The 27,895-nt window shown below is 40.7% G+C and overlaps 2 protein-coding genes across 3 annotated transcripts; one reads left to right on the top strand and one right to left on the bottom strand.

The window, feature by feature from the left end:
* Positions 1 to 773: 773 nt before the first annotated feature.
* Positions 774 to 22,026, top strand: smc6 (structural maintenance of chromosomes 6). 2 transcript variants are annotated; one of them, XM_063500211.1, is made up of 27 exons: positions 774 to 879; positions 1,671 to 1,831; positions 1,931 to 2,042; positions 3,832 to 3,937; positions 4,069 to 4,205; positions 5,095 to 5,156; positions 5,268 to 5,348; positions 5,453 to 5,554; positions 5,829 to 5,948; positions 6,048 to 6,143; positions 6,380 to 6,526; positions 6,627 to 6,715; positions 6,799 to 6,969; positions 7,054 to 7,232; positions 9,134 to 9,335; positions 9,438 to 9,552; positions 9,671 to 9,831; positions 10,045 to 10,180; positions 10,937 to 11,017; positions 11,116 to 11,286; positions 11,368 to 11,505; positions 11,633 to 11,778; positions 14,545 to 14,670; positions 14,774 to 14,879; positions 14,981 to 15,133; positions 15,241 to 15,338; positions 15,637 to 22,026. In XM_063500211.1, the coding sequence occupies exons 2-27, from the start codon at positions 1,685 to 1,687 to the stop codon at positions 15,722 to 15,724; spliced, it is 3,270 nt and encodes a 1,089-aa protein (XP_063356281.1). In that variant the 5' UTR covers positions 774 to 879; positions 1,671 to 1,684; the 3' UTR covers positions 15,725 to 22,026. The 2 variants fall into 2 exon arrangements, with proteins under 2 accessions (XP_063356281.1, XP_063356280.1); XM_063500210.1 differs by lacking the exon at positions 774 to 879 and adding an exon at positions 894 to 1,376.
* On the bottom strand, positions 21,104 to 27,583 carry vsnl1b (visinin-like 1b). Its single transcript, XM_063500212.1, has 4 exons — positions 27,256 to 27,583; positions 25,413 to 25,579; positions 25,020 to 25,235; positions 21,104 to 23,155 (listed from the first exon to the last, which is right to left on the bottom strand). The coding sequence occupies exons 2-4, from the start codon at positions 25,572 to 25,574 to the stop codon at positions 22,958 to 22,960; spliced, it is 576 nt and encodes a 191-aa protein (XP_063356282.1). The 5' UTR covers positions 25,575 to 25,579; positions 27,256 to 27,583; the 3' UTR covers positions 21,104 to 22,957.
* Between the last annotated feature and the right edge of the window lie 312 nt (positions 27,584 to 27,895).

The following is a 27,895-nucleotide window of genomic DNA, read 5'->3' as shown; positions in this document are numbered from 1 at the left end:
GTGTCGCCAACACTGATTCAAAGCTTGAGTTACGGGACTATTTTTAATGCTTGAATGACTCATAGATCAAGAAAAAAAGAAAACAGCAGGTGTCCAAAGAAAACGTTTGAAAAACCTTCAGAAAGTCTGGAGATAAATTGCTCAGGTCTGTTTTTTTTCCTGGCGTATTGCAAGCAAAATAAAATGAAGGGTAGTTTAAGACTTTTGCCACCAAAAGTGCCCGTCGCTTCACAGTTTAGTTTGCGTGCTTTCTCAGATGTGTTACACGCATCTTCAGCTTAATGTTTTTTCTCACCACGTCTGCTGCAGGCCACACGTCTCATCTTGTTCCTGTCGTTAAACTGAACTAGGATCCGGTAGGAGGAGGACATGGGGGCGTGTACTCACGCCTTTTAAAGGCTTCGATGAGCCATGACACAAAATCCTCCCGGAGATCAATGTGTTTGTATTTTTGTTGTTGTTTTCTTTATTTTATTTTTATTTTTATTTTTTTTTAAATAAGATAAAATAAAATATAGAGTCTAACTCCACATGCAGCACAATTTAAAGCCCCGGTCCCTCCCTCCCTCCACTTCCTCCCTCCACCGGCTTTTCTATTTTCAGCCAAAACAAAAACAAAACGGGAAAAACTGTCACATTTGTTTTGAACGCGCGCGCGCACACGCCCACACACAGCCACGCACGCACACAGGTGGGTGCCGAGCCAATCGCGCTGCACGCTTCGTGTTCCGTGTTTAGAACCGAAATCACACCCACAACTGTCACGGCAGCGGCTCGTTTTCCACGCAGTCACACCGTACGACCAGGAAGTCGTAAAGCGACGTACACTCTTCCCGTGATCATAATATTTTTGAAGGCTTCCCACGAGATCGAGCGATGGTAGGCGACTTCTAACAAGGTGCTATATTGTTTGTGATCCACGAGAGCTGAACTCTAGCGGAGGTCTGCAGAGGGGGGTTGTGATCGCCTGCGCTCTTGGGGGGCTATGAGACAAAGAGCTGGACTTTGGTGTGCACTTTTGGAAACTGTTTTCTCACTGAGCTCAGGGGCTCTTGCATGTTGATGCAGCTGGCATAGCAGATCCAGCTTATTGTGACCTATAGATGCAGCGTAGCTCGGCTTGCTGGTGCCTGTAGTTATGTAGAGTTGCATAGAGTTACATGTGGAAGCAAAACGCTTAGCTACATGTTGCACTGATCATCTATTTGTATCGCCGCTGAATCTGCTGGTTCAGGTGGCGGCTTCCTGACTTCAAGTCAAAATGCATATTTCTTTATTTTTACATGCTGACTCTATGAGGAATTAGTTTTCACCACTGTGTAAGCTTTCCTATACCTTTTTGGTGCTGTCTCCAAACTGCTGCATGTCTCGCTGGGGTATGTCTGACATATTTACACTTCTGATTGCAAATTTAAACAAGGAACTACTATGATGGCTTATTCAGGGCTTTTGCAGGTGGACACACTTATTAATAGAAGCATTCAAATCTGCCCAGTTTAATAGGTTAAGACTGAACGAGAAAAGTTGTTCTGGTTGTGCATTAGTAGAATTAAAAACTTATCAGTTTGCAAAATGAGTGGAAGTTTCATTTAAGCTGACAGTGCTGAGCTATAGGGCGAGTTAAAAATAATGGTATCTCATTTGCTTTGTCATGTTAACTCTGTTGCCAGTGACTTGTTCCAAAATGAGTAAGAGAAAAGGCAAAGTGATCACTGAAGCAACAACTTTCAAGAGCCGCAAAGTCGCAGCTGCGAGTATCGAAAATACGCCAGATGATGCAAACCCAAGTCATAAGGGGATCTCTTCCAAGGCCTTCGCTCAGTTTGCTACAGTGAGTATTTCACCCCAACATTAAAACTCACACAAAGTTTTGTCTTTGCTCGTCCCGGCTCGTTAAAGGTTAAATTTTGTTTTCTGCTTGTGTTTGTAGGGCGACATTGGAGTCATTGAAAGCATCACTCTGAAGAATTTCATGTGCCACCATTCTCTTGGTCCGTTCCAGTTTGGGCCAAACGTGAATTTCATAGTCGGCCACAATGGAAGTAAGAGCTTTCCCTTCACTTGATCATATCTGGATGCTGTCATGTCTGACATGTGATTTAAATTGGGTGCAGCTGTTCTTTTTCCTATATATACAATCGCTGGCCACTTTACAGCTACAGCATGCTAGTATGGGGTTGGACCTCCTCTCACCTTTGGTCCATGTTGATATGATAGCATCACAGAGTTGCTGCAGGTCCATGATGTGAATCTCTTGCTACACCGCATCCCAAAGCTGCTCTTTTGGATTGTACAAGCTATTTGAGTACCTCGAACTCACCGTCAGGTTTAAGAAACCCAGCTGAGATGATTTGGGATTTTTGGCATGCTGTGTTATCTCGCTGGAAGCAGCTTTCAGAAGTACACTGTGGTCATACAGGGACGGGCATGGTTAGCGACAAAACTCAGTTTGGCTGAGGTGTTTAAACAATGCTCAGTTAAGCAAAGTGTGCCAAAAAAGTAGTCCCCACAACATTACACCACCAAGAACCTGAATTCAAATTTTGATGCTGCCATCCAGAAATTGAAAATCAGCAGATGAACCTGTGCAAATTGTAGCCTTGGTTTCCTGTTCTCAGCTGACCCAGTCTGGTCTTCTGCTACTGTAAGTTTCAAGGCTTGCCATGCTCTGCATTTAGAGATGTGCTTCTGCACACCGTGGTTGTAATGAGTGGTTATTTGAGTTATTGTTGCCTTAAGCAGTGCAGTTATTCTTCTCTGACCTCTGACATCAACGCGAGAACTGCCGCTCGCTCGATATTTCTCTAGTAAACTCTAGAGATGATTGTGTGGGGAAAGTCCCAGTAGATCAACAGCTTCTCAAATACTCACATCAACAACCATGTTACATTCATGTTGCACTTAAATCACCTTTCTTCCCCACAATGATGCTTGGTTTGAAATTCAGCAGATCATCTTGACCATCTCTGCATTGCGTTAATGTTGAACAGTCGTACTTAACAAATTAAGAGTTTGTTTTTAAAATGATATCAGGAAGCAATTAAGGGATCTTTAGAAGAGAATGAAGAATGAATATTGCCTCTTTGTTTCCTGTAATCTACGCTTTTCTGTTGGGGTTGCCAGTTGAAATGTTGTGTGCATCAGGCACAAAAGAAACACATGGTGGACAAAGGAGAGCGGTTAAATAGCAAAGTGAATTGTTTGTCTTGTTATAGGCGTAATCTTTCCGATTCTGTGTCCAAAGCAAAGGAACAGGTTGGTGTGGAGGATGGGACTGTTTTTCATGCTGCTGCTGCTTCAGTGTGACATCCAGCAGTTCCTATAAAGTGTTTGTCCAAAGTGGCATCTTGAATTCAGCCCTAAATTCAGAACAAAACCTTGTCACCCTTTTTGGATTAACAATGTAGAGTGAATGAGCAAAGCACCCAATTTTGTTATCTACACAAGAACATTTGATCCATCCCTCTCCAGCTTTGTTATTTTGTCACTTAAGGCCACACAAACTCCCCTGTAAAACATGTTAAACATTTAGATTTTTTTCACTGGAAAAAATACTTACAGGATTTACAAGATTATCATTTATCGCTCACTTGGCTGAATCATTTTAGGTGAAGTATCAGCTTATTTAAGGAACTGTTTAATGCTGAGCTCACTGAAAATTTGTTTATTCAAAGACGGCTCCCTGATTTCTTTTTTTCTTTTCTTTTTTCTGTTGATGCATCATTTACAATCATTTGCATAGTTTTCTAGCTCTGCCGAGCGCCGCATGTCTGTAAGATGCTTTACATGCACTGATTTAATTTGATGTCTTGTAACTGGTTTATCCCTCAGGTGGAAAAAGCGCTATCCTGACCGCTTTGATCGTAGGCCTCGGGGGAAAGGCCACTGTGACGAACAGAGGAATGTCACTGAAAGACTTTGTGAAGACCAATGAAAAGTAAGTAATAGATCCTAATATCATCCCTCAGTAATAAATCGTGTGTCTTTATTTTAGTGTTAAAAATGCTTCAGATTTCTTTACTAGCAAATGTCACTAAAACAGTGTTAAAAATACACTCTGGTTTCTAGTACTGCAGATATAACAGTAAAGCTGAGAAACAGAGGGCCAGATGCATACAAAAAGGATGTTTACGGCGACAGTATCACCATTGAACATCGGCTCTCGAGTGATGGATGCCGGACCTGCAGGCTGAAAAGCAAATCAGGTGACTTTCCACAGATGCTGTGACTGGAAAACTTTCTGTGAGTCAGTCCAAGTCTTGTGAAACCTTCTGGAAATCTTAGATTAACCAGACACAGTTGGGAGTGAAGACCAAACACTTCAGCCACACTGTCACCTCCTAATACTGTATACATTCTTTACTCTCAGTCTGGAATTTTCTCTATAAACTTGCATATATTTTATTTGCATGGCACTGCTTTCAGCCGCTGGTTTTCCTATGTTGTAAATGTCATTTTATAAATAAAAGGAACTTAAAGTGCATGTGCCAGTATGCATGTTCACTCTTGTACCTGACCATTTTCAGAAGGATGTTCTTCTGTATGTTAAGCCACTCAACACTGACCTGTGAATCATTCAAGCATAATGAAATGAATCAATTTTGACTTAACAAATAGCTTTTGGGGTACTATTATTACGTTCTCACACAAAATCGCATAATTTATTCACATTTCTTCTGTTGAATCTAGCAAAAAATATACCAAAGTAACCAAGTTTAACAGGCATAAATTAGTATTTATGCACCAACAAGATTCACAAAGAGCTATTAGCTAAAAACCTGTCATATATCAGTATGGTCTGCAGTGTGTCCTTACCAGACAAGTGGAGGACAAAAGAAGAAGTGGCAGGCCTAAAAAATTAGTGAAGTGAGTGTAGACAGTGAGTGTCTACAGCCTGGAAAACACACTGGAGGCTCCGTTGTGTTTTGGGCTGTATATCGGCCAGTGGTGTAGGAGATCTTGTCCAAATTTAAGGAATTATGAACACAGTACAGTACCATCTTATTATTTTCCAATGAATGGCATGTAAGTTATAACCTCTTTTAAAGGGCAACAGAGGTTCAAACCACTTTACTTGCATTTTATGTCTTTTAGGACATCTCGTCTCAAACAAGAAGGAGGAATTAACGGCCATTTTGGACCACTTTAACATCCAGGTACTTGCTACTTTTTAAATTTTTTTCCTGTAGATGCCCCGAGGTTGTACTGCTTCCTGCACAATCATACACATTAAAGGACTTAACAGGATATTTGCTTGTGTATTCCAGCTGGATAACCCAGTATCCATTCTCAGCCAAGAAATGAGCAAGCAGTTCCTGCATTCAAAAAGTGAAACAGACAAGTATAAGGTAGCGTAACGCCACGTTCGCTAAAAGCGTTAAGATTTAAAGGTTACACCTGCGACGAAGCTTACTTTGATAAGTGCTTTCTTTTCTGCTTTTTTCGTTTGTAGTTCTTCATGAAAGCAACGCTGCTCGAGCAGATGAAGAGAGATTACATCCACATTAAACACACTAAAACGGTCACGCGGCAGCAGGTTGAGAGGCAAGAGGAGGTACGGCATTCCTCACACAAACCGCTGAACGTTGATGTTGCACGTCAAGCGAGATTATAAAGCAAATACACGTTGGAGGAATGTTATTTACATTGTTTATTTCTGGTTAAACACTGACAGTTTTAAAAGCATCTTCTTCTTTGGGGTTTCTCTTGATTTTCTGCCTTTTATTTGGGAACCCTAATTGTATCCAGTTGCAGCTTATATGTTTATCTATGAGTAGCATTTGATTTTTACATAAATAAAACATATTTTAAAATGCTTTTGTGTCCAGTGTCTCAAGGACCTGAAGCAAGAGTTTCTGCAGAAGAAGGAACGATATGAAAATGTTGCATCCTTCAGTGACATGAAGGTTGTTTTGGAGAATCTGAAGAAGGCGATGGCATGGTGTTTGGTAAGACTTGATCTTGAGGCTTGAACGCAACATTTGCTGGTTGGATAGAGCTTGCAATTTTTAATAAATGTGTTTTTTTTTTTTTTTTATCTCTTTCAGGTGAGTGAGAAGGAGCAGCTCTTAAAGCAGTTGAAGGAAGACATTGAAAAGGAAGAAAATAATTACAAACCCAAGGATAACCTTCAGCTCTGTCAGGTGAGTCACAAGCGTTTCTTTTCTGTTAAATATACAACCCTATTTATAAATGTCAGACCACTTCAGACCTTCATCTCTGCATAAACTCAAAGTCCTTCCTTCACATAATGCATGGTTGTGTTTACAGTAGATATCCTGAGGTTGTGGGTTGGGGGAGGGGGGAGTGGCTCTATCTTGCTGGTAATTATTTTCAGGCTTTGTCTTTAAAAACCTGTTTCTGTCTCTCTCATCTTCAGACGAAGATCATACAGCTAGAGAAGAAGCTTCAATGCATCAAAAGCAAAATTGACACTCTGAGAGAAGAGCAAGAGTCTCTATCAGAGGACAATGTTAAGTTGAAAGAACAAGTGAAGAGCATTAGCAAAGCACACAAGGACCAGGAGGTAATCACTGACAAACGGCGCTGTGTTAATCTGCACATTTATTTATTTATGCATAGAGAAATATTTGAAGTCATGTTAATGTCACAATCTTTTCCCATAGGTCGTTTATTTTCGAGCTCTAAACAAGCTGAAACAGTCGGAACAAGAGCAAAACCTTCTCCAGGAGAAGCTTAACAAGGCAAAAGCAAGGTAGGGGAGTAAGAGTTACAAAGTACGTTGATAGGAATACAGCTGATGTATTTATTTTCAATACTTTTTTTACTCTGTTTCAGTAAGAGTCTGAACAGTGAGGGAGACTCGGAATACACGAAACGGCAGAAGACTTTAAGTAATCTGAAAGAGCAGCTTGCAGAGCTCGAGAATAAGTGCACGCACCTGAATCAAGACATCAAGAACAAACATCAGGCGCTTCTCAAAGGGAAGGAAGAACGGGACAAGCTGAGGTATAACAAAGTAAATCAGCTCTCGTGTAAACATATTGTCAAGGAAGTGAAGGTTTATGATCTTGCTCTCTTTGTATTTACCAGACTGGAGGAAAGGAACGTACAGGCTTCATACGAGTCCAAACAAAAGAGGAAGAATCAGCTGCTCGCCAGTCGATCGAACAAACTAAAGCGCTTTGGAGACCAGGTGCCTGACATGATGAGTGCAATTAGCGAGGCTTATGCCACGGGACGCTTCCTCAAGAGACCTGTTGGTCCAATAGGTAACGCTCATTTTCAGGGGGTTTTTTGGGGGGGAGGGGGATAAAAATATTTTCAGACTTGTTTTGTTTGACTTTTCAGTTCAATACGATCTGCTTGTTAACGTTCTTGATGAGAAGATTGATAAAACTCTAATGTTTGCATACTAAATTAAAAACAAACACCAATAACCAGTTTGACTAGAAAAGAGACTGAAAACTGGAAACAGGAAGAAGTGAGTCATCTATCAGGTATCTATCAGGTATCAGCCAATTCTGTGTTTCATTTATCTCTTAATTCAAGTGTTGGCGCTTGGAGTGATGTCACTCCTGAGTTGAGAGGGTTCTAGTAGCAAAGTTGGAAAAGCAAGGTGAAAAAAAAAATAAAGATGACTTGTAGCAAGATGTCTGTAAAGGTTCTCAGACATCCAGGTCATTGTAGTCTAAGGAGCTTGGAAAGCCTCCTAGAAGACCAGACACCAGCTAGGGAGGATCAGAAAGACAAACGCAACAACATTGACGGCCCAGCAACACACTCAGACAGAAACTGGTTCATCCCAAAGACAAAACTCCTAAACACAAACTTAACAATGTAGTGTATGTTGTACAGTGTAGCGAGGAATGCCCAGACCTCTACATTGGAGAGACCAAACAGCCACTTCATAAACGCATGGCACAACATAGAAGAGTCACCTCCACGGGACAAGACTCGGCTGTCCATCTGCATCTAAAGGACAAAGGTCACTCTTTCAAGGATGCTAATGTTCACATTTTGGACAGAGAAGACAGATGGTTTGAAAGAGGAGTGAAAAAAGCCATTTATGTCCACTGTGAGCGACCATCTTTGAACAGAGGCGGTGGTTTACGATACCAACTGTCTGCCATCTATAATCCAGTTCTGAGATCCTTCCCAGACGCCTTAATGCCCACTCACATCCTGGGTCATTTGACCTCAGGAAATCACATCATAGGGTGGTGCCAGGTTTCACAATGAGCTCACCCGAAACCCTGGCTGATTGTGACCTACACCTGTTTTCACACCTTTGCTCGTGTGATTAGGTAGAGGATCATTAGGAGGTCCTTTTGTTCCTCTTGGGGGGATAGTCCCACAGGGCTTAAATCTGGGACTCTCCACCATTTGACCCTAGAACTGAGGAAGCTTCTTGGATGAGAGGTGAAACGTCTTCAAGCAACTTAAAGAAGTCCAGACACTTCTCTTTCCAAGCTCCTTAGACGACCTGTAGCAAGGTAGAGCCATTCACTAGTAGTCATAATACAGTGCAGGGGTCGTTTTTCTGTGCTTGAAAGCATGACTGAAGAAAATTCATGAATAGTGTGCTCGATTATCTCTGTATGGCTTATTTAACAAGTCACAAGCACACAACAGTGGCAGTACAGATTACAAGTTGAAAACTCTGACTTCAGACTTTAAGTGGAGCACATCACAAAGACAGGGAGCTGCTCCACATTGTTTAAAAAGCATCTTATTTTCCTTGAGATCAAATGTGAAATGTGTCTCTTCTCTTCTTCACAAGTGTTGACATTTTGTTGCTTTTTCATGAGAAACTGAGAGCACGAGAACTTGTACGTTTCCCCTGGGCAGATCAACTTGTCCCACCTCTCTGAACAACTTAGTTTGTTCTGATTGATCCGTCCATTTTCATCTCATTTTATTGACGGACAAAAGTGTCAATACATTTCATTATTGTGCATTAGTTTTTTCATGTTTCCATCTTGACGCTAACTAAGCTAACGAGTTCCTAGCTGCAGCTGCGTATTTACTGTACAGACATATGTCTAATGTTCTTTTCTTTCATGCAAAAAAGCAAACGCTGAACCTTTTTTATAAACATCTTTAACATTTAAATAATTCAAAGCTTTCTACTTTTGATATATTGCAGTTGACAGTCTGTGTTTATTCCCAGGGTCATGTATCAGTTTAAAGGATCCCTCGTTAGCTGTGGCTGTGGAGTGCTGTCTGCGGAGCTTCATGAAGGCGTTCTGTTGCGACAACTACAAAGACGAGGCGGTCCTCCAGGAGATGATGACTCGCTTTTATCCAAAGGGCAACAGGCCACAGATTATCGTCAGCCCCTTCTCTGATAAACCGTACAACATTCATGGAAGGTTGGCATTATGTGAGATTTTCTTTTCTTTTTCTTATTAAATTTTTCTGAAACTTTTGTTTTTTTTAAGCATGTTTTGTTTTCACTCTGTGCTGTTTCACAGGAAAGCATATCATCCGGAGTACCCATCGGTAATGGACATAATCACAGCAACAAGCCCAGTCATTATCAACTGTCTGATTGATATGCGAGGGATAGAATCAATCCTTATAATCAAAGTGAGTGTCTTACTGAGACCTGCTTATGCCTGGAGCCTAAAGTACTCTAAGCCTAGAGTAGTGCTTTAGGATTGATGTTGCATTTGATTTTTTTGTTGTTGTTGTTGTTTGATATCAGGAAAAAGATAAAGCGAGGAGGGTCATGCAGCACTGCCGTCCACCTAAAAACTGCCGTGAAGCCTTCACAGTTGAGGGGGATCAGGTGTATCCAAACCGCTATTACACGTCTGATTTCAGCATGGCAAAATATCTCGGTGGGGACATTGAGACTGAAATAAGGTAACCACTGGAAACTATTCAAGGCTTGAGTGATTGTCTTTCACATTTACAACCAGTAAAATGCTCAAACTGGATCTTTATGTGACATGGAAATGACAGTAGTATAAATTGTGCCTGAGTACAGTCCCCCCCCCCCAAAAAAAAAACAAAAAACAATTTCATGTGACTTCATAGATGTGGTATGTTATGTTTGTGGTATCCTGTCTGTTCCAGTATGCTGGACTCAGACCTGGAGAATTACCAGGCTCAGCTGTCCAGGTTTCAGCTCCAAGTAAACTCTGTCACCGAAGACATTGTGAATATGGAGGGCAATCTTAACAACACCATCCTGACCATGAAGACAACACTGGTCAGTAAAAAGATACACGTGAAGCTGTTTAGGTTTCCTTTCATTTTGTGAATTTGCAGTCTGTCTCCTCTTTTTGTGGTTTCTGGCTTCCGATTAAAGCAGAAAGCTAAAGAGCTGAAAAGTGAATTCAGTGTTAGGGCTGAATATGTTGATTACTGATTTTCTGGAGTAAAATGTGAACTAAAGCGTATTTTTAAAGGACAAGGAAAAAATCTACATAGTTTCTTAGTGTTCCAGCCTCAGTAATTTTGACACAGTAACATCTGCTGTAATATTTACACCTCTGATGAAATCTCACAAGTGTTAGCTTTATTTTGATACCAGGATTGTTTACACAGAGTATGTAATTGTTGAGAAATACAATGTTCAGTTTGGGCATGTCATTTTCGAGCAGGAAGCTCTGAAAGCCCCTGGAGGCATGAACAGGTAAAAAGATTGTGGCTATTTACTCCCCTCACTAAAAATGAAGTTAGCATCCCTTTCAGTTTTACAGTGATTTACTAATGTACCTTGCTAACCAAGATAGTTGCTCAGTGTTAGCATTGGGCGTGTTTAGTATAAAAAAAAAAACCCTCAAGATGGTGACAACAGAAAAACCAGTCTTGCAAACAGTAATCCATAAGCTACTATGTATCCATCTTTTGTGTGCAGTCTATGTTCCAATTGCTGTTTAATGCTGGCAAATCAGTGCTGAAAAGTGTGATTAATGTGATTTTTAATTAACATTAGATTACATTTATTTTCTCTTCGTTGCAGGCTTCTGTGAATCATGTCAAAGCAACAATAACTGATCTGCTGACTGCTAGTGAGGAGCAAATTAATGACATCAGCTCACTGGTGATACTTCAGTTTTTATTTTTATCTGTTGCGTAATAAACTAAACGCTGCCATGAATTATGCAGGTTAAGTGTTTCTGAATGTTTTAAACTGTGCAGGAAGAAGTTGCCCAAGAGATTCAGCAGAAAATCGAGGCAGAGAAGCAAAGTGTTCAAGAAGCAAAGGTAGAACTGGACGAGCAGCGAAAAATGGCCGAAGACTCAGATTCCAAGTACTCATCTGTCAGAGACCGGATTGATCAGCTTCTAGAGGAAATAGAGCCCCTTAAGGTGCAGTAGAGGTTTTACAGTTTCAGGTCTACAACTTGTTGTTTTGTGCAGGTTCCAAACCTTTGTGCTCTTGATCTACAGGATGAACAGCTGAAACTGGAGACGGAGTGTGCCAAGCATGAACGAAACCTGAAAATCTTAGAAAACAAAGTGAAGGCTCATGAAGACAACATTGAAGGCATGAAAAACGAGCTTGCCCAAAGAGAAGAAGAGCTACAGGTAGGAAGTTTTTTTTTTCCCCAGCACGATACGGTGCAGTTAAGCTGTAGTTTAGCTATTCACGCCAGCCAGTATTCGGTGAATTCAATCAAAGAAAGTCAGCAGATGTCTCGTGATGTTACGACAGGAATACGTGGCAAAGGCTACAGAGATCAGTCCCGAACGGCAGCACGTGGCCGGCAACACCAAGAGCATCGACACAGAAATCACTCGACTGAAGAAGAAGATCAAAGTGTACGAAAGCAACCACGGCGAGCAGCAGCAGGTGGTCAGGTGAGAAACTGAAGGCTTTCAGCAACAGAGGCAGAAATTATTTTAACAGTTAAAACTCAAATGTGTATTGAGCTAATTCATGTTAGTGCATGTGTAAACTGTATGTATAAAACTGGTAGAATGTAGGTAATCTAATCAGGTACTGTACCTGTGTACAGACTTAAGGTACTTATAATATATATTAATCCCAGTTTCCCCCTAGACCTAAACTGGCACCCCACTCAGCCAAGGATTTTCACCTGAGCTGACTTGTTTTATTAGCTAACCTAAATAGACTATTAGGTGTTATCATGGTTAAAGTAGACCAGAACCATCCAGAACGATGGTCCAGGAACTTTAATTGAGCCAGCATATGCTCTCAGCACCTTCTTTTTTCCTTCTCATCGGTGTGATGCCTTCATGCTGCAGATGTCAATAAAATTGTTGTTGCTGAAATTGATTATTTGGCTGCCTGCTCTGTCTGTGCTTACTTGTATTTGCTCAGGATATAAACAGAGTAGCATTTATTGCTGTTGACATTCAAATGTTTCAAACAGCACGAGAAATAAAGACGCTGTGTTTCCCAGGGAGAAAAGAAACATTCACGTGTGAAATGTTTACTGAATAGAAATGAGAGATGATGAAAGATGTAAGGAAGACGTGAGATTAATTACATTTAATATGTTATTTCAGGTTAGTTTTTGTCATATTGTGGAAAACCTGGAAAAACTAATTGAAATATAAAAACTTTCTTTAGTCAAAGGTTGCATGACAATACTAGACTGTCCAGTTCGGTGCATGCTAAATTGGTTAGTTTGCATTAGTGTGGTGAAGTTTACAGTAAAGCAGTAATGTTGGGAGTAGTGCAGAGCAGGCTGTGTTGTTCATGGTCAACGTCCGGTTACATCCAGAGTAGCAGACATCAAATTTAAGCTGCTCTGTTATTTTGTTGAATTCAGATAAATCCACAAAGAGCAGCAACGGCACATGTTAGCTGATCACAGCTGTATGCAAAGCAAACAAATCTATTGGAGCTCGAAGTACAAGTTTTTATCTCATTTTTAAGTGATTTTTCTTCTCATTGCTACACCTGACAAATCCATTTTAACCCCTTTTTACACATAAAACAACAGCTGAAAACAACCCATACGTATGAAACAGGCAACTGTTATGATTTGCTATTGTTTTCCTTGCCCTTATGCTTCTGCTAATCAAAGATGACTATCATAGATTGCTACATATGAGTCGGGTTGTTGAAGTAAACAATAAACTCCTCGGTCTCCTGCACACGCTCTCAACCTCCGGTGTTAAAGACCGTAGGCGCACCACCACAGACGAATCGACGTCTGTGACGCACATGGTGCAAAAATAGGTCTGCATTAATCGGGTGCAACGTTACATTGAATAATTATTGTTATCTAATAATTGTTGTCACCACACTTAAAGGTGGTGTCTTACTTTAGATTGAACGGTGTTTTTGTATTCACTATCTTGCCTTTATTTACATATTTATAGAGGGTGCAGTGTTAGAAGCACTTCTGAATGTGTCATGGGTGTTAATTGTTTTATTAACACCTATAACAAGTGGAACGCTATTGGCATCGAAAACCTAGACCTGGTGGAACTTAGCTGTTGTACTGGATAAAGCAATATATTGGTTTTTTGTAATCAAAATGCCCAACCTTATCATATAGATAATATTTTAGAAAGCTCTGTCTCAACCGGCTACAACTGTTAAATCCTTCTCAGACACTTATGCATCAGTAATAATATTAATTTCATTATATATAGTAGTATGACCCTTATAGGACTCATTAGCAAAGTTGATGTGCAGAGCTGTAGCAACTATAGAGATATAAACTTGAGGTAGGAGTAATGGATGGATTAAAGGTGGGGGTTGACAGATGAGACCAGGCAGAAGTCTCTGTGGACTATGATGATGGCAGATGACATTGTGATCTATAGAGTAAGGAGCAGGAGGAAGAGATCCTGGAAAAGTGGAGGTGTGCTCTGGAGAGAAGAGGAATGGAAGTAAGGAAGCAAGACAGAAGACGTGTGTGTGAATGAAATGGTGATGACGCAGGGAGTAAAGGTAGTGAAAGTGGGTCTGTTTAAATACCTGGAGATCACCCAAAGCAATGTTTAGTGCACAAACAAGGTAAAGAGGAAAGTGCAGACACAGTGGAGTGGGTGGAGATGAGTGTCAGGGGTGATTTGTGACAGAAGGTTGACAGCAATGGTGAAAGGAAGTGTTTACAGGAGGCCTGCGATCTGTGGTTTGGAGGGGGTTGCACTATTCAAATGACGGGCGGCAGAGCTGAAAGATGTTAAGATCTTTAATGGAGCGATCAGGAAAGTTGGAGAGGCAAAGCTGAGATGTTTTGGACATTTAAAATTGAAGTGTTTAAAGGTAGAATTTACTCAACCACTCTTTCTCACACAGCAAACATAACTCATACAGATTTACAAGCTAACTTAGTTTGCTGTAGACCAACTGTATTTTTTCAAAAACTTTTTTAGTTAAAGGCTTCTTCAAAGACATCTTCCATCTTCCTTCTAACCTATCATTTCCCTGGATTTCATCTCCCAAGAAATAAAAAAGGCGCGCTTCTGCTCACTGAGTCTCAGCTCATCTCCTTCGGACTGTCTCTTCCCCTGTACGGATTAATCAGATCTGCCTGTTGGCCATCACTAAATCATCTCCTGCCCTCATTTCACGTGTGCACACTGAACGCTGAATTGAGAAGAATTTAGGCTATGCCAATTTCTTCCCTCTGACCTCATTAGGGAGTACGCCGAGGCCCTCGCTCTCTACAGAGAGAAAACCAACCAAGTAAGAGATTTGCGGAGGTTCATCGATCGTCTGGATAACATCATGTCAGACAGGCAGAACAGATACAAAATAATGCGTAGGTAAGTAACGATCTTGCACGGTAGAAAAATATAATATAAGGATTCATTGACATGGGAAATATTGTACTTTTGGCTAAAACTTTTTCTTCTCTTTTTCCTGAAGGTCCCTGTCTGTCAGATGTAAGTTATACTTCAATAACTTCCTAATAAAGATGAACTGCTGTGGATCTATGATTTTTGACCACAACAATGAGACGCTCTCTATCATGGTACGTGCTTATCTCTCTAGTTTGCCAGAAAGGTTTGTTACATTACAGCAAACCAGCAGTACGGTTAATATAAGTAACACTCAACTTTGTTGGCACCGAAGGTAAAGCCTCCAGGCAGGGAGGAGGATGGTGTGAGTGACATGAGGTCGCTTTCCGGTGGTGAGCGCTCCTTCTCCACTGTTTGCTTCATGCTCTCACTGTGGGAGATCACCGAGTCACCCTTCAGATGCCTCGACGAGTTTGACGTCTACATGGTGAGTGCACAGAAAACACATTAGTCGCATGTAACCAGTAGAAAATGCTTACGGGGTTTGGCTTTTACTCACTTGAGTTAACAGTTCCCTTTCTTTTGCTGCGGCAGGATATGCACAATCGAAGAATCTGTCTGGATCTGCTTCTGGAGTTGTCAGAGCGGCAGCATCTTCGACAATTTATCTTCATCACTCCTCTGAACACCAGGTAATGTATTTTTGTGATGTTAGCCTTGATATCCTTTGACGTTGACTGCTACTTCTGTTTTCTCTGTGGAGGCTGATGTGCGCAAGTAGAACAATTGTAGATTTTTGTTGTTGTTATTGTTCCTGGAATCATTTTATGTCAGTTTGGCAGGTAAGTATTTTTGATTTAACTGTTTTTCAAGATCCTATATTCTTCTTTTTAAACCTCCCGCTATCCATCTTTACCTTTTAATCTCTAAAAATGACCTGTGCTGTGTGAAAAATGATTGACACCTGATCAAAAGGTTCGTATTTTTCAGCAATCTACCCAAGTCGGACCTCATCAAAATCCACCAGCTGCGGGCTCCAGAAAGACACCGGGGTCAAACAGAAGATGAAGATGTTTAAACTGAGCATCAGTGACATCAGTGGATGAATGTTAATGGGCATTACTGTATACAGTTAGAAAAAAACGTTTATGAACCCTTTTGAATTACCAGGATGTCTTCATTTAATTGCTCTAAATGTGGTGTGAGCTTCACCTAAGTCCCCAGTGGTATGCTGGCTAGAGTAAACAGGCTATCTCAAGAGCTGTTTACTTTAGCCGGAAAGAGTAAGTGTGCTTTTGAATTTATTTCGTGACTTGTAGATCCTCCTCGGGTAGCAACAACTCCCATCAGACATTTCCTGTAGCTGGTCTTGAAACTTGTACAGTGATGAGGCATTTTGGACCCCTGCTTCCTACAAAATAGTTTCAGTGCATTAACATTTATGGATAAGGTGCAACATCTCACTTGGATTAAGACAGAGACTCTGCCTTTATCATTACAAAACCCAGTTTTCTTTATCAGCTGTTCTGTTGTTCGCTTAGAAGTTCTTGATACAGCACCAGGCTCTGAGGTATCAAAGCAACATCAGTCCATGGTTTTAAAATTAGATCAATAGCAACATATGATATATTACACCGTGCCATTATTCATTTAAGAAAAATGCAGCGCCCGCAGGTCGGCCGCTACATTTCAACCGCAAGACCAACGTGCGCCTGCTCACCTAATAGCTGAAGCAGCACCCTTCAGGTCTGGACTTTGACTGAGTCATTGCAACACCTTGATATTTTTTTTCTTTTTCAACCATCTGATGTAGATTTGCTGCTGTGCTTGGGATTATTGTCCTATTTTATGGCCCAGTTTGGGCCAAGCTGTCGGACAGATGCCCTCACATTTGACTCTAGAATACTTTGGCATACAGAGGAGTTCATGGTCGACGCTGTGGCTGCAAAGCAAGCCCAGGTTATCACCCCTCTGCCACCATGTTTGACATTGTGCTGATATACTGTGTTTGCTTTTCACTAAACGTGGCGCAGTGCATTATGGGCAGACATCTCCGTTCTCGTCTTTCGAAGGGAGATTGTTCCAGAGGTCTGGTCATTTCGTCAAATCCATCTTTTCGAACCCAAGCCGTACTGCCACGTTGTTTATAGAGAGAAATCTTTCTCCTGGCAACACTTTGAAACAAACCATACTTGTTCGGGCTTTTTCTAATTGTGCTGTCATGAACTTTAACTTTTAACACGCTAACTGAAGCCCGTAGAGTCTGAGATGTAGCTCTTTTTTACACTTGCTCTGAGCAACGCTCAACGCTCTGGCTTCGGGGTGAATTAAGCACCTTGATCGACCGTTGTTGCGATTTGGCACTACATAAATAAAATTGAATTGAATTTGCTGGGATCTCCACTACTAGCAAGACTAAGCACTGTGTAAAATGTTTTCCACATTAATCTTTGTAATTACAGCACGGTGTCCTTCAAGTTGTTTGGAAATGGCCTCGTAACCTTTTCCAGATGAGCAGCAACAACCGGTTTTCTAAGACAGCTGCTAATATCTGTGCTCGTTGGCATTGTTTTAACTGCTCCAGGCCTCCAAACTAATAAAACGTCTGCTTTTATAGAGGTGGTCACAATTGCTGATGATCATTTAGTCAAGTGCATTTGATTAGCAGCACCTGGCTCGTACCCACCCCCTGAATTCCATTGGAAACAGTAAAGGTGTACTTAGATTGCGTTTTGGTTTAATTATTAATGGCAAAGTGTAATATGTCATGTTTTGCAGGTCAGATTAGGTTGTATTTACCTCATTTTAAAGACTTGCTAAAGCCACAACTACTTTATGTCCTGATAATAAAACCTTAAAACTGACAGGCAAACATCCAGGTGATCGTTTGCAAGCTTGAAATGTACCACAGTATGTTTGTGTGGAGTGCTTTTTGTTTCTTTTGTTGCACTGATTTCGATGAAGGCTCACACAAACCAATCTTTCTTGAGATTTTTTTTATTTTTTTTTTATTTCTATGAACAATCTGTAATTTTTACAGCTGTGTCCAAGCAGCTGTTGTTGTTGCTCATGTGAAGGCTCGTGTAGTTTTTTTCTTTTTTAGCCTACAGTTCGAGCGCTTTGAGCGATTGCTCAGTGTGTTCACTAAAGGCTGCTTTTATAATTAGTTTTGTGTTTTCTCTATTATCGTTACTTAGATGAAGATCACGCCACGTTTTTAACAAGGACTAAATATAGCCGTAGTTGCAGCTGTATATCAGTATTACTGTGTGTTTTGGAGATCGCTGTTTTTTTAAAAATGTCATTTTTCTTGTGATGAGCACTCGTAAGGCACAGATCCATCCCTGTTGGATCATGTAATGGATTTTGAGTTCTCAACTTTTTATTTTATGTAATGTTTTTATCATTTTATGGCAAATGAATGAAGGCTTTTAAAACAACACAGGAGGTTGTATGCCAAAAATCATGCACTGTACAAAGTTAATGTTTTGTCCATAATAGATAAGATGTCTGAGTGTTATTTTGATGTTTTAATGAAACACTGAGTGGCTGATGATGATTTCCTCTGTTAATTTTTGGACTTTACATACACGTTCTCAGTTTTAGTTATTAATGTGAAAAAATTTAGATCTACCAGAAGTGTCCTGCACTATTAACGTTTTCCAGCAGCTTTTATTCCAGTTTTCATGAGCCAATGTCTGTGTTCAAGCTGCCGCGTAAAGATGGAATCAGGCCACGGTATCTTCTTTAAAATTGTCATTAGCATCTGGCAGGGCTGCATCCTGTCTCTGTTCTTCTTTCAGGTTGCCCTTGATTACATCATGTGGCAAGCTATAACACACATCAGAGGTGGCATCTGCTGGAGTGATGGGCAAACACAACATCACAGATGATTACAGTGTAGTTGAAACGCAGCGTTTTGGATAGAAGAAAAATCCAAGAAAGTCAGCGCTGGGGAGAAACCGTTCAGGTCTAATGCTTGTGCACAAATGTTTAGACATCAAAGAAGACTAAAAATACATGAAAGAGATGAGCCCCTCCTGGTCTGTCCAATTGGATTCTTTATGAGGGAAATGTTTTGATCCCATCCAGTGAAAGACCTTAGACAGAAATTTTGATGATTGAGTTTCCTTGAAAGCCAACACAATGGAGAAACCATTTGGCTTATACGACTGAAATAAGAAGTTTGTCTTTGTTTGCAGAAACTGAAATGAAGGCAGTGAAATGACAGATCAGTTGGACAGCCATGTGTCTTTTGTGGGTGGTCCACCTCTCATCCAAGAGACTTCTTCAGTTCTAAAAATAAAAGAGTCCCAGATATTTTACTCTTAGTGGTTGGTTGTCCCCTCCCAGGTGGTCCTGAGGGTCATCAACCCACTATTGATCATGTGAGTCATCACATGAGCATAGGTGTATTTAAAAAAAAAGTATGGGTCATTACCACTGGGGGTTAATGGTGAAACCACCTTGTAACCTTGCCCCACTGCATCATGTGACTTATTGGGATCACATGAGGCCAGGTGTGAGTGGGGATTGAAGCACTCGGGAAGGGATCTCATGATGGCATTGCAGGTGGTTGATAGCTGGTGTTTTAAGCCACCGCCTCTGTTCAGTCATGGTCGTTCACAGGGGACGTAGGTGCCCTTGGTCCATAATGTCAACACTGGCGTCATCAAGAGAGTGTTCCAGTGCAGATGTATAGCTGAGTCTTGTCCTGTTAAGGTGGTTCTTCTGTGTTGTGTTGGGTTTATGGAGTGCCTGTTTGGTTTCTCCTTTGTGGAGGTCCAAGCATTTGTCACTGCAAAGCATACTCTATCCTGTTTAGCTTGTGTTTTAGAGTTTTGTCCCATGAATGAATCAATTTTGTCTGAGGGTTTTGCTGGGTCTGCTGGTGTCTGACCTTCTTTCGTGTACATCTTTGCTGATTTAATGGAGGCCCAGTTGGGATAACCACGTTTTATTAAGAGCTATCTTTAAGTGTGTGTTCCTTTTCTTTCTCTTTTTCCTTAGAGGAAATATTTTCTGCCTGGTGTTGTAGGCTCCTTATCACCTCAACGTTGTGTTTCATAGGGTGGTGGGAGTCAAAGAGTAGGTACTGGTCTGTGTGTGTGTGGGCTTCCAGTAAACTTCAATGTTGAGGCTTCCAACCCAACAACACAGTAAAGGATCCTGCTGTCCTCCCTGGTGAACATTTGTTTTAAGCCACTTGAGTGAATTTGTTTGGTGGAGGCCTCTACTTCCTGGGTTTTAATTGCGACCCATGTGTCAGCGGCATATCTGTACCCGAAGGCAGGTGCTGTCCATTTGAAGGAACCGAGAGCTGTACTCTCCACTCCCTCCATGTAAAAATTGGCTACAATGGGGGAAACTGATGAGCTCATGACACGTCCATGGTTTTATCTTTAGAAGCCCCCATTGCATTTGAGATATGTTAATATGAAATTATTCTTAATCATAGAAATATGCTTTAGAGGATAATCGTTAGCGCATTAGCCAGCTTGGCTAATGCATTTAATGTGAAATGGTTAGAGCATCATGTGAAGTGTCATTCATATTCTTTCTTAGGTACAACTATTAATCCCACCCTGCAAAAAGTACTGTAAAAAAGTCCCGCTTTTTATTTAATTAGTTATTTTACTTAAAGTAGTATGTAGTCTGTGTTCTCCTCATATGATCCCTATGAGCCAAAAGCATGACTTCAGACTAAGTGCTGTTTCTGACAGTTTCTTCTCTCTTAAAAAAAAAAAAAAATGTATTGAATTGTGATGTCAGTACTCACAAGCTTTCTGTTTACAAGGGGCAGCCAATCAGAAGAGAGTTGGCTTAATGTGACAGTGGCCTTAAAGGGAGAGGCGTAAAAACTGGTTGTTTCAGGTAGTGGATGAATTATAGTGTGGATTATTTTGAACTGTGAATCATGAAGAAAAATAGGGAGCTGGAAAAGAGTATAAAGTTTAGGGTAAAAGAGAGGTAGTATCAGGTACTTGCTTTTTATTCTGATATAGATTTTCTTCTATATTGCTGGATAGTTTTTGATGAAAAATCAAATTGTGATGTAATTTTTCTGTTTTTACGAGGCTGACAAGAGTAGTGTTAAAGTGCTGCATAAATAAGCAGTACTGGAAAGGGTTGTAGTACTATTATACTCGTAGTGATACCCATACTGAGCTACTAAGTCCCAAAGTGGGTGGTGTGTTACTCCCAGCGGGAAGCGCTTTTTATCCTTTTGTAAAGATAAGATTTAAATTTACCTCACCAATGTGATACCTCGAGTCTTTTAGTCAATCAACCCAGCTCTTTACTCAGTTTGTAAATATTGCCACAATATTAGTGCTCTTTTTTAGCTACTTGTTGTCACTGTTCCTGTTCTCTTTATCAAAAGTCTTCATTGATTATCTTGCGGTAGTTGTTAATTGTCATTTTTGTGGATAATTGAAAGCACTGTCACAAATAAAACTGTAATTCTGAGCACGTTTTATGCGGATCATATGATTTATGCACACAAGGCTGTCCATCCATTCATCCCTTTGTCCATCCATACAGAGCACTGTGTTCAGAGATGATTTTATTTTGTGCCCATTAAGTCCACCTGGCAGCCCGTGCCTTTTGAAAAAAGCCTGTTCATGGTTTATTTGATTTAATCACTACAGAATTATTTTTGGGTGCAACACATGCCACATGTATAAAAGAATACAGTCACTTGTATTATGCTTTTTCATATTTGATATAAACATTTACTAGACAAAGAATCTGACATGGTGACTGGCCTGAAATTTATAAATTATATAGACACTGATAATGTAATGCTTGGTTTGAGACAAAACAATGACAAGCTTCTGCACCTTCCACTACTATAAGTGGACTACAAGCAGACACTCAGTCCTTGCTTGCATAGCCTGGAAATGGGGAAGCAAAACTGCTGAACGAGAATTTCTGCAATAGTTTCAACCTTCGCCAACTCATTACTGTCTCGCTCTGAAACGCTCTCTCAAAAGCTTTATCAAGCACCTCTCTCGGGGGTCCTGCATCTTTAATGACTGCAGCGAACGGAATAGATTAGAAGATGAGACCTTTCGATAAAAAGTTTCTCCTTACAAAAAAGTTTTATACGAAGGAATGCAGTGTGTTCGGTAAACATATATATAAGGCTTTTTCCCTCCTTTTGCTGCACTGAAAAGTGGAGCCCCTCTCACGAGGGCCCTAGCTTTAAGAGTGAGCTCCCAGCAATAAGGTCAAAAGCCAAGACTATTAATTTTGCAGTGCTCTTCATTTCTGTAAACAAGTTGATATGTACTGAGTAAAGTTTAGTTACTTTAACGTTAACTCGAGTAAACCATAAATCAAAGAAGAAGCCTAAAAAGAAGCCAATCTGGGATCGCCGTGGGGAATAACGCACGTGTCCTGCGCCTAATGACAGCTGTAAGTCTGGCCTCGTCTCTAGATTAAGCGGCAGCAGTACAATAGTAACATTAAGGGACGCATGTTGCATAAATATATTTCTGCTCATTCTGTAAGTCACTTAAGCAAAATATAATATGTTCACGTGAAAGCTCTTCCTTGGAGATTAGCCCTCAACTGCAACCCGAAAACCTTTCGAAAGTGTCACACATACACGTGTATCGAATGGAAGGAAGCATGCTCCCACATTACAGGAGGTGAACTAATGGTCTAATGAGTCACATACTGTACATCCCATGCAACAATACTAAATGAATTTAGTGTGACGGTTTCTCTTTTTATAACCACCTAAAGATGAAAAAGGTAAGAGATTTTTTTTGACACATAATATATGCATGCAAAGAACCTACTCTTCTTGGTTCCACCGTGTGAAAACATCTGGAACAGACAGGAGCCTTTCTATCCTCCAAGAGCTCAATAAGTCTGTACAGTAGAGACAGTTACAATTATCATAGGAATTATTATTTAGTTACTATCATGTAAAGCGTACAGTAGTTGCAGCAGTGAACACTGGGGATCCTAAATACTGCAGAAACATAATTTAATGCAGTGCTCCACTGATATACAAGCTAAGGTTGAATGAGAATGTAGAGGGATTACTGTGCACAAATCACATTGGCATGTTGTCAAATAGAAATGTATGATATCTTATAGCTATGTTCAAAATTATTCAGCATTTGACATTCTCATGCATACAACCACAAGAAGCGAGTCCATTGAAAAATAGTCCAAGCATTGTTTTTTGTTATTTTTTTTCCTGTGGAAATGGCAGAGAACCTAATGAGACATTAAAACGTGTGCTGCTGTCCAGAGTGTGTGGATACAGACAGGAAGAGGAGGGAGCACCGACGGCTCACTTCTGCATGTCACACTGCAACAGGAGCACGATGGACGGGTCGCTCTTTGCCGCCTCTTTGAACTCCTCCAGCGAGATCTGGTCGTCGTTGTTTTTATCCATTTTACTGAAGATCTTGTCCACCCTCTGCTCTGGTGTCAAACCGTCCTCGTTCATTTTCATCATGATCACCGTGCCCACCATTTTGTAGATAGCCTGTGGGCGAGGTGTGGCGAGAAATTAGCTGAGAACTGTGGTTTGCTGTGCAAGAATAAAAGATGAATGGATGGATGAAGCAGTGAATAAACAGATAAAAGTAAAATGTTGAAATAATATCATTTTTGTGGAGATTAATGATTAAATTGCTGAAATGGCTACAAGTAAACAACAACAAGCTACATACAATTATTAAGCAAAAGTAATCCGTGGATGGAAATAGTACCAGTAGTTGAATAATGTATGCATGCTCTGCTCTGCTACTTTTTTCTGTCAGCAGGCTGAAATTTGGTGGCACACAGAAGACCAAGAACTCTGAATATTTCATAAATAAATATCAAATGAAATCAAGAACACGTGTAGGAAACACTGGGGCTTTACTGATTTATTGAATTATTTCAAAAGCAGTATTGCGCAACAGTGCAAACAGGAGTTGAGTTGGAAAATCCTTTGTAAAAGTGGGAAAATCATTTTGACTTTTTATTTAAGTAAAAGTTATAATTCTACTCGAGTACCCAATAAGTGTGACACAGTATTACCAAAAAACACCAAAAGAACAGATTTTTTTTCATCATTATTGTTCAATTTAAGAATAAACCAAATCTTCAGATTAAACTTGAAATGCTATTTTTGAGAATCATGTCGAAATATTATTTTGAGAAAAAAGCTAAAGTTGAAATGTGGATTTAATGAGTTGATACAACAACTTCATTAGCGTTCTGATTGTGTTTTGTGATCATCCATTGCCAGCTATTTCATTTTGCACAAATCAAGCCAACCCCTCCAAGTTTGTGTTTTTTCCTTCTGAACAGATGCAGCTTTTTGCACCATCTCTTCAACATCATTGCACTTATCACCACATCGTGTTTATGTAATAAAAGAGAAATAATTTCCTTGTTATTAAAACCAACTCTTAAATACACTTGCACTAACTCTACACAAGCTATTTTGTAGAGGGCAAAGTGGCCCTGGCGTTTGTCTGACTTGAAATAACAACATTTCAGCTTTAGTCTCAATATGAGCAAAAATAATATAAAAATATTTTTGCCTTTTCTTTCTTAATGTGGCCCTAATACTCCTTTATGCAGTAGTGCACAAATCGTGTGTCCAAATATATATCGAATGGCACTTTTGGAATAACATACATCATTTCACTGGATCATCGCAGGTGTCCATGATGTTAAATACTTAAATATTGTTGCGTAGCTCTATAATAACAATAATAACAGCCACATGGGTCAGTTGTGGTCCTGGTGTTTAAGCATAATAATTCTTTTTGAGTGCAATAGTATGATGCCAATAAAGGTTTAATATGTATTTGTTTATTCTTCAAACTGTTTGGCTGCTTTTGGGTTTGCTAAAGAAAAGTTTTATAAAGACCCAAACTGTGATTTGAACACAGTTACAATGCTCAAATCTCCAAAAGTCAAAATTACTGGAAAACAAAAAACAAAAACTGAAATCTGGGCTCTTTGCTCTGAGGTGATTTATTTGAAAACCATAAGTCAATTATGTGAAAAATATCTTCTTACTAGTGTTAAAAACTCTCAGGTCATAAAATAATGGGGTTTTGTCTGACTGTTTTTGTACTGTTGCACACTTCAGAGCATATTGACAGTCTCAGTAGGGGCTGTCAATATGCTCTGATATCACTGACACATATCGGATTTATTTTATAGATTGTGTTTCCACAAATAGCCAAATGCAATTCAATACAACTGCAGTTTTGCCATTACGAAACTGTATCTGTACTCAAGGCTCTGCAGGTGTGTGGGAGACTGATAACACCAAAAACAAATGGAGAAAAAAATCCCAGAGCCAGTCCCCTGATGAGCAAAAGCTTAATGACTCCATAATCCCTCACCTCGATTATCTCCAGCATCTCCACTCTGGTTATTTTGCCATCACCATCCAGGTCATACATGTTGAAGGCCCAGTTGAGTTTCTGCTCAAAGCTGCCACGGGATGTGATGGACAGAGCGCAGATGAACTCTCGGAAATCAATGGTCCCGTCTCCGTTTTTGTCAAAGGTTCTGAAGGCGTGTTGTGCAAATTTTGAAGCATCACCATAAGGGAAGAACTGCACAAAACAGTAGAGAGAGGTCAACTGGTGCTTTCTTGTTACAGCATAAGCACAGCTTTTAAAAGGGAAAATAAGTCCTCTACTGCTGCATGATTAAAGTTCCTACAACAAATAACTCCAACAGATGCAAAAGAGGCAGTTGATAAAGAAGAGCGGGAGCTTGTGGACACAAACCTTCACATAAAGCTGCTGGAACTCCTCCAGATTCAGCCTGCCACTGGGGCAGTCCTTCAGGAAGCCTTTGTACCACTGCTTCAGCTCATGTTCATTAAACTCTGTGTTCTTCACCAGATCCTCCATCACCTCAGGAGTCAGCTTGCTGTTCTGCTTACCCATGTTTCCTGTGGTGCAAGAACACGTGAATAATGCATTTGCCTTTGCTTCGGCTCGAAAATATTTGTCAGATTCCCACTTCGAAAAAATGAGCACAGAGTGTAAAAAATGTGCTCTTTTTCTTCTGGGATGGCAGCAAATATTGCCCCAGTGCTCATGTTCTATTTCAGTCCCTTCAGCCTGTTTGTGCCAGCCAGTGGCCTGGGTAGCACTGACCTGGATCAACACCGTCAGAGCAGATCCAGTTCATCAAATGTTCGATCGCTGCTATCAAGTTTCCACTGCAAACGCTGTCCTATAACCTGACAATGACAACAAAGGCTGTGCTTGCTTGTAAAAGAGAGGCTGCTGCAGTAAGTCCACAGACACGAGTAAGGGCAGCGTGCAGGAGCACACAGCACTGGATCAATTGAAAACACACCTGAGTGGTCTGCATGTAATCCAGTGTTTAAAGAAGCTGTGGGAAAGCTGCACAACAATCAGCCTGGGTCAGTTTGTTATCTTTGACAACTTAAGCCAACCACACAAGGGCAGTCCATCAGAAGCCCCACATTCATTAATTATTTACTCATCATGTGGCGAATGACATAAGTGGCCAAGGATGCGTCAACTTCCATTGCATAATTGAACAAATGAGAGAGCAGAATATTGTTTGTAATCTAAATACAGGCCGTTGTGGGAGTGTCCACAACTTGAGACCAACATATGGTCCACATCTCTGCAGCATGACAGCAGGCTGGACAGCTCCACCACAGGCAGCACTGCATTGGCTTGGGCCTTCCACAACAAACGGCAGAAATGTGCGCTACAGCCCAAATCACTGCAAACCACAGCTTTTAACGTCCATCCCCTGCGTGTCATAGAACCAAGCTTGGCGAGCGTGATTAGTAATTACAGTAACAGATGTTGGGTATTATCTCTAAAATAGGCTACAGCAAATGACCTTGAGGAGCAACATTTTGCAGGAAGATGACAAAACTGTTTCACGGAGCGCTGAGCTGAGAGAAACGGCTCGACGCGCTGCAACTGCGGCGTTTAATAGAAATATCAGCCACATTGCGCACAGGCCACAGGTATGAACGACTCGTTCTGCCATCGGATGCTGTTTTATTTCACGCTTTGGGCAATGACATCCGAGTTAATGCTATTAAAGCTAACCGCCTCCTGTGAGAGCTGGAGAGGGAGACGCTGCTGCATTCCGATGGAAACGACGCAGTGAGAGTATTTTCAGATTAGATCCCCCCCATCCTGCTCCTAATGACATCTTTCCGTGCGCATCGGGCCAGCAAACATGTCAAAATGCAAGAAGCAAACAGCTATTTTTAAAACACAACACAGCCCCCCTCGGTGCCTCCGCAGAGCCACAATGTAGGGGTGGGAGAAAAGCGAGAGAGAAAAAGCCCATTAAGTGCAGAAATCTTGGTGACATTTTCTAAATTCACCAAATAATCGCTCTCTGCCTTATTTCTGTTTTTCTGGCTCTTTCCAGGCAAAACGCAGAGGCTTTATTTTAAAGGATGCGCAGGTGCCAGAGAGCCAGCCCTCTCCTCAATCCCCATTCATTCACACCAAAGGAAAATATGAAACATAATGCACGACATATCAACACGAACCCATCCCTGCATGTATAATCTGAGATACATCTAAGACATGGCACATAGCTCAAAGTGCACGCACTTCTTACCTTATTATTTGGCGATTCTCTATCGGAATAAATCTGCTCTGGCTTCTGCAAAGTACAGAAAACCCCCTGCCGATGAAAACGTTTGCCCAAAAGGGATTATTCTCAACGAGGCTCGCCCTCTTTCAGAGAAAAAAAAATCACCCGCTAATGAAATTTCTGGATTTTCCCGACGTTATTCCAGATGAGGCGCAGCAGGCACCGATCCCACGCCAGTCTTTGGTTATGCGACTACAGGAGCGCGGCGTCACCCGTGTGCATCACAGCCTGATCATAAGTTCACTGTAGCTGCTGCTGCTGCTGCTGCTCGGTTTGGGTTCAGCCTGATCCTGTCACGTTATAACCGGATCTTCATCGTGATGAGGATGGTCAGCTTGAAATTTCATCATCAGGAAATTAACATGTTGGATGTGTCCGTGGCGCAAGAATGGAAGATTCATCGCCTATTCATTTTTGGCCCTGATGAAATTATTCACTGCGACTAATCTGGAATTAGATTTAATAAACCCGACTGTGAAATATTTAACTTTTATGGTTTTAGACAAATCTGTGAGAAGAATAAATACATTTATTAAAAAACTTAGTTTGTAGACAGGCTGTAGAAAACCTGTCACCCCAAACCCAAACCCACCTTCAAAATTTT

This window comes from Pelmatolapia mariae, linkage group LG16_19 (assembly GCF_036321145.2).
Source record: "Pelmatolapia mariae isolate MD_Pm_ZW linkage group LG16_19, Pm_UMD_F_2, whole genome shotgun sequence".
Classification (NCBI taxonomy): Eukaryota; Metazoa; Chordata; class Actinopteri; order Cichliformes; family Cichlidae; genus Pelmatolapia; species Pelmatolapia mariae.
This window is presented reverse-complemented; position numbering and strand designations above follow the sequence as displayed.

What these genes read in the sequence shown, in the direction of transcription:
- vsnl1b (XM_063500212.1), bottom strand. Translation starts at nt 25,574, where the DNA reads ATGGGTAAGCAGAACAGCAAGCTGACTCCTGAGGTGATGGAGGATCTG. An exon ending in TCCAGCAGCTTTATGTGAAG is followed by an intron (nt 25,236 to 25,412) that starts GTTTGTGTCCAC and finishes TGTTTTGTGCAG; the next exon opens with TTCTTCCCTTATGGTGATGC. An exon ending in AGATGCTGGAGATAATCGAG is followed by an intron (nt 23,156 to 25,019) that starts GTGAGGGATTAT and finishes CCTCGCCCACAG; the next exon opens with GCTATCTACAAAATGGTGGG.
- smc6 (XM_063500210.1), top strand. An exon ending in CAGGCTGAAAAGCAAATCAG is followed by an intron (nt 4,206 to 5,094) that starts GTGACTTTCCAC and finishes TATGTCTTTTAG; the next exon opens with GACATCTCGTCTCAAACAAG. An exon ending in AATCAATCCTTATAATCAAA is followed by an intron (nt 9,553 to 9,670) that starts GTGAGTGTCTTA and finishes GTTTGATATCAG; the next exon opens with GAAAAAGATAAAGCGAGGAG.